The 4,827-nt window shown below is 37.3% G+C and overlaps 1 protein-coding gene across 1 annotated transcript; it reads left to right on the forward strand.

The window, feature by feature from the left end:
* Nucleotides 1-436: 436 nt before the first annotated feature.
* Nucleotides 437-1,179, forward strand: LOC104513010 (serine/threonine-protein kinase 3; the record flags this gene model as incomplete). The annotated part of the gene is made up of 2 exons (XM_010156222.1): nt 437-601; nt 1,012-1,179. Coding segments are annotated over 2 exons (333 nt in total), but the record flags the coding sequence as incomplete, so codon positions are not given.
* Between the last annotated feature and the right edge of the window lie 3,648 nt (nt 1,180-4,827).

Raw genomic sequence — 4,827 nt, forward strand, 5'->3', positions numbered from 1 at the left:
AAAGACAGAGTTAATGCATAACTTGACAATTAATATGTCTGACCTCAGTGATAAATGTATTAGTTGCATATTGTAGAAACTGTATAACAGTATTTATGAAGGATGTCAACATCTAAACAGCAGTAACTTTCATGCAGATCAGATGGCAGAATATTAAATATTCTCTGGCCTGTCCATCAAATCAGCCTCTTCTCTAGTTTTGTAGTTTGCTTGCTGTAATTGGACTCTAGACGTGTAAGAATCTAGCTATATGGATCATTAGTAGATCAGGGTTTTGAATTGTAAATGCTATTGGGCATATTCCTGTGTTAAAATACATAAGGTACATAGTCTGTGTTATTTATAATAATCATTATAAAATGGTCATGTTTTTAATAGTTCATATATATATTGACTCTCTGTGTATACCTGAAAATGATTTTATGTTTTCTTGCAGCTAACAGAAGATGAAATTGCAACTATTCTAAAATCTACTCTTAAAGGACTTGAATACTTGCACTTTATGAGAAAAATACATCGAGATATAAAGGCTGGAAACATCCTTCTTAACACTGAGGGCCATGCAAAATTAGCTGATTTTGGTGTGGCTGGCCAGTTAACAGTAAGTACCTGTGGAAAGATCATTTAAAAATGCTTTAGTGTTCCTAACTGTGTTCTTTCACTTTCGTCGTTCTTCTGCCTTGAATTTTGTGTCGGAGTGACCGGTGGTAGAGCTAACATTCTTTGTCATGACCCATGTTTGATGTATTGCAAGGTTATTTAGTTTTTAGTTATTTGTTTTATAAATCAGTGAGCTTCGAGTGCCTGACCATAAGCTTTTGTTTGAGGTTTATGGTCATTGTCACTTCTTTGGCCTCTGTAGGCTGATGGGCTGGATCTGTTTGGTCTTAATTGGAAGTCACTATCATTTGACCCTTGGGTGGATAATTTAACTTATAAATGTAGAATGAATATCAAAAGAATCTCAAAATAAACATCTCTGTTTTAATTGCATAAATAATATAATTACAGGATACAATGGCAAAACGTAATACTGTTATAGGAACTCCGTTTTGGATGGCTCCTGAAGTAATCCAAGAGATTGGCTACAACTGCGTGGCAGACATCTGGTCCCTTGGTATCACTTCAATAGAAATGGCTGAAGGAAAGCCTCCGTATGCTGATATTCATCCAATGAGGGTAAGTGTGTGTGGTGGTGGTGTCTGGTGTCAGAAAACCAACCAACCAACCCCTCAAAAAAACGAATACTGGAATACTAAAACTGTACTATTATGGACCAAGATTTTAAGACTAAGGATTTTTACTTGCTGTCTTGCTTCCTGTTTACTGCAATTTGCCTGTGTGTTACCACATCTCTGTAAGGTTTCAGAATGCTTTTATCTCCATTTTACTGAGAACTCAAGCAGTAACTGCTTAATTGACTTGAAGGCAGCATACAGAGCCTATTCTGTACTGTACATGCACTTGGAGAGTTCCGTAACTGAGGCCATCCTCCTTTGGAGGGGAGTTTTGAGGTAAAGGTGACCTGAAGAACGATTCAGAATTGTCCTATGTGAGCACTGCTAAGAGTAGTAACCCCTGACGGTTTTTATTTATTACCGACTCTTAGCTTGTTACTGAATTAGGTTACTTTTTGCAAAATAAGAGATAAACAGAATAGTTGCTTGATGAGAAGTAGCAGTTATAAAGGAATGACATGGAGAAGTTAATGGGGAGGAGTGTTCATCTAGGAGTAACTGTTGCCACTGTTAGTCATGCTTTATTTATTTATTTATTTATTAAAAATGAGCTATAGGATAGCTGCACTGATTGCACTGAACATTAATAAATATCCTGTTCCTGAATTGCTTATATCTAAAGCCCATTTGGTATTAATAAGGCACTTTATATTCCTAAAAGCATTTTTTTTCATCTTTGTGATTGGCTGCAAAAATTGCATGCATACTAGATTATTTTATTCACTTCTCTCTTGCTGGTGCCTCACATATCAGGATCTTAATATAAGGAAGCCACCACTGTTGAAGTGAAGAGAAAGTACTGTTCATATGTGATTACTCTAAGTTGATGCATGTATGAGTTCAAGTATATTTAGTGCTGTGGGGTTCGTGATTTTTGTTTGTGGGGTTTGTGATTTTTGGAGCAGAGTTTATGGCAATTTGCAACTCAATTAAAGCTAGTGAGTGTTTTGTAATTAGAAACATTATGTAATTTTGGAAGCAAAGCTTAGTAATTTTCCTGCACTTTTCTCCCCCTCACCCCAGTGTAATTAACTATTTTAAAATTACTGTTCAAACTGAAAATACTGAGGTGAAAGCTGAGAGCAAAATAAGTATCTCTGGAGCTTTTTTTTGATGGGAATTTAATTTAAGATGAAATAACATTTTTAAAAATGTTTTGTAGAATTGCTGATTACAAATTAAATACATTCGATTATGCTGGAGTTTTTGGTTGTACTTTTAATTATTATGTCTTAATTACATCTGAGTTTTCACATTGTGATTTGTAGCTGCACTGGCTGTTGAATGGTGAGGACTGTATTATTGGAGAGGAGTTTTATAAGCATGATAATAGCTGTGTATAAATCAAAGGTCACTGAGTTTGAAAGCTTGTGAATTGTTTAATTCTTGTAATCAAATGAGTGCTATCAAAGGCTAAAGTAATTTAACACAACAATTCTGGATTACATAGAACATGTGTTCTCGTCAATAAATTACGTTACGGTTTTTAAGGGCTTGTATGCAGTTAGTACTCTTTTATATATTTGATACCTACAGTTTTCCTTAATTTTTATTAGTGAGTTGTTACAGTGGTTAACAAGAAATACACAGATTTAAGTTGCAATAGTTTTCCCAGTGTCATATGATACAGCTTCACAGGACTTCTGGACATATGTAGATGCTTTCCTACTTTGTTTTAGTTATGACACAGAATTGATACAGGCAAGCATGAAAGCTTGGGCAAATTCTCATTGCTTTTTCTAGATGTTGCTGGAGTTCTGTGGTATTTATGTAAGGCACAATTTTGTTACTTGGGAATGCATGTTGAAATTACCATGTGCACTATTTTGCTGTAGGCTGGTTGGCACTGCCACAAAGGTAATGTGCTGCCAGTAGGCCATTTCCTTGTCAACTGCATTTACAGTTTAATAGAAATACTACATGACTTCTTTAAACAAGTGTTTTGGCAGAGAGGAAATAGCAGATTCCATGCAAACAAGCATAGCTTCCTCTGCTTAACCACACTCTAGCTACTCCAAAGAATTGTACTAGTTTCAGCTGGGAAAGAGCGGGAAGTGGGGGAGAGCAAAATGGAATTCCACTTTTGGGGGGTTGGGGAAACAGCAGTGTTTTTCTGTGTAAGTATATTTGACCATGTAACATTGACACTTATTTCACTTGTTTCTGCTGCAAACCTGAGTTCAGCAGAGCCTGCAGTTGTCATACTTGGTTTGAGGCTCAAAGGTCAAGGCCATTTGCCAGCCCAGTAAATCTATTGTTTGATTTGCTAAGAATTGCAGGATGCCTCACATATCTGACGTCGGAGTCCTTTTGTGCTTTTGCTAATGATAAGTGAAACTTTTCTATTTTCTCTGAGTTTTCATCAAAAGAATGTTTTCAAGTAGTTTTAAAGGAGGAAAAATACAGATGTCCTCAAGGTTGCCCTAAAATGTGACGATAACAGCTACTAGAAATAGCAAGGAATTTGCTAATACATCAAGAATGACTCAAACTGAGATAAGTTAACCCATCCAGCAGGGCTGAAAGCATGCTGATTGCAGTAGTCCACGCAGTGAGCAGGGTTAACGTGGCTAACTGTTTGCTTCTGCCTTTGCTCTGCTGGGATGAGCAGTTAGGAATTTACAGTGGAGCTAATTACAGGAGGGCTTCAGTGGGGTTCCAGAGCAACACTCAATCCCTACTCCAGAGCTGCAGCGATACATTTTACCAGTTGTGTTCCCCACTGACGGCTGCATGTGTGCTGCAGTGATAAAGTGTTTATGCCCTACCACTGTAGGAATTTAATTCCAACCATTAACTGCTTTGTTCAGTTTCTCCTCTTCATGTAGTATCTGTCCTTATTTCTGTTTGTTTCTAAATTCCTCTATTTATTTATTCTTATTCTATAGCGGAAGCATGAAGATTGGCGCTGATCTGCTGTAGTAGTTGTGATTCTGCTTTTTAGTTCAAAACCATGTTACCAATTTTTACCATCTTATCTGTTTGCTAATCAAGCCATCACCTCAAATCTGTTGGGTAAATGACTTGTTTCTGGTGCAAGATCCTTGAAGCTGCAAAGCTTTCACTTGATCATAATCCACCTACTGCTGCTATTTGGCTTTATTAACCAGTACATTAACACTTTGCCATAAAGCTAATTTTCATCCTTGAGATTGTTTGAGGTCCTTTCTCCAGGACTGCCGTTACCAGAACTTTTCCTGATATTCACACAATGATATGGTCACTTGCTGCTGCAGGCTGTGATTTCTGTGATTTTGATTTCAGCCAATTCAGATGTGAGCTGATGGTTATATAGATAGACTACCTTTAAGCAGGAGTTACCTTTCTGTTAAGCAAACACTAGCATTTTTGTGGTCTCACGTGGAATTGGATAAAGGAACTGATCTTCTGAAAAGTTAAGTTGATAGAAACCTGCTAGAACTGAGACAGAGAAGTTTTGGGAGCCGGTAGATGGACAGGGGAAGTGGGTTGAGAGGAGTTACTGCCTTCGGCCACTGTCATGCACTGACCCTTGTAGACCAACTGTAAAACTGTAACCTGTGTTTTGTAAAATTTCTCCTTCATTGCAAGGTCAGCACTTACTGACAGG

The sequence above is a fragment of the Eurypyga helias genome, unplaced genomic scaffold, assembly GCF_000690775.1.
Source record: "Eurypyga helias isolate BGI_N326 unplaced genomic scaffold, ASM69077v1 scaffold18777, whole genome shotgun sequence".
NCBI classification, from domain to species: domain Eukaryota; kingdom Metazoa; phylum Chordata; class Aves; order Eurypygiformes; family Eurypygidae; genus Eurypyga; species Eurypyga helias.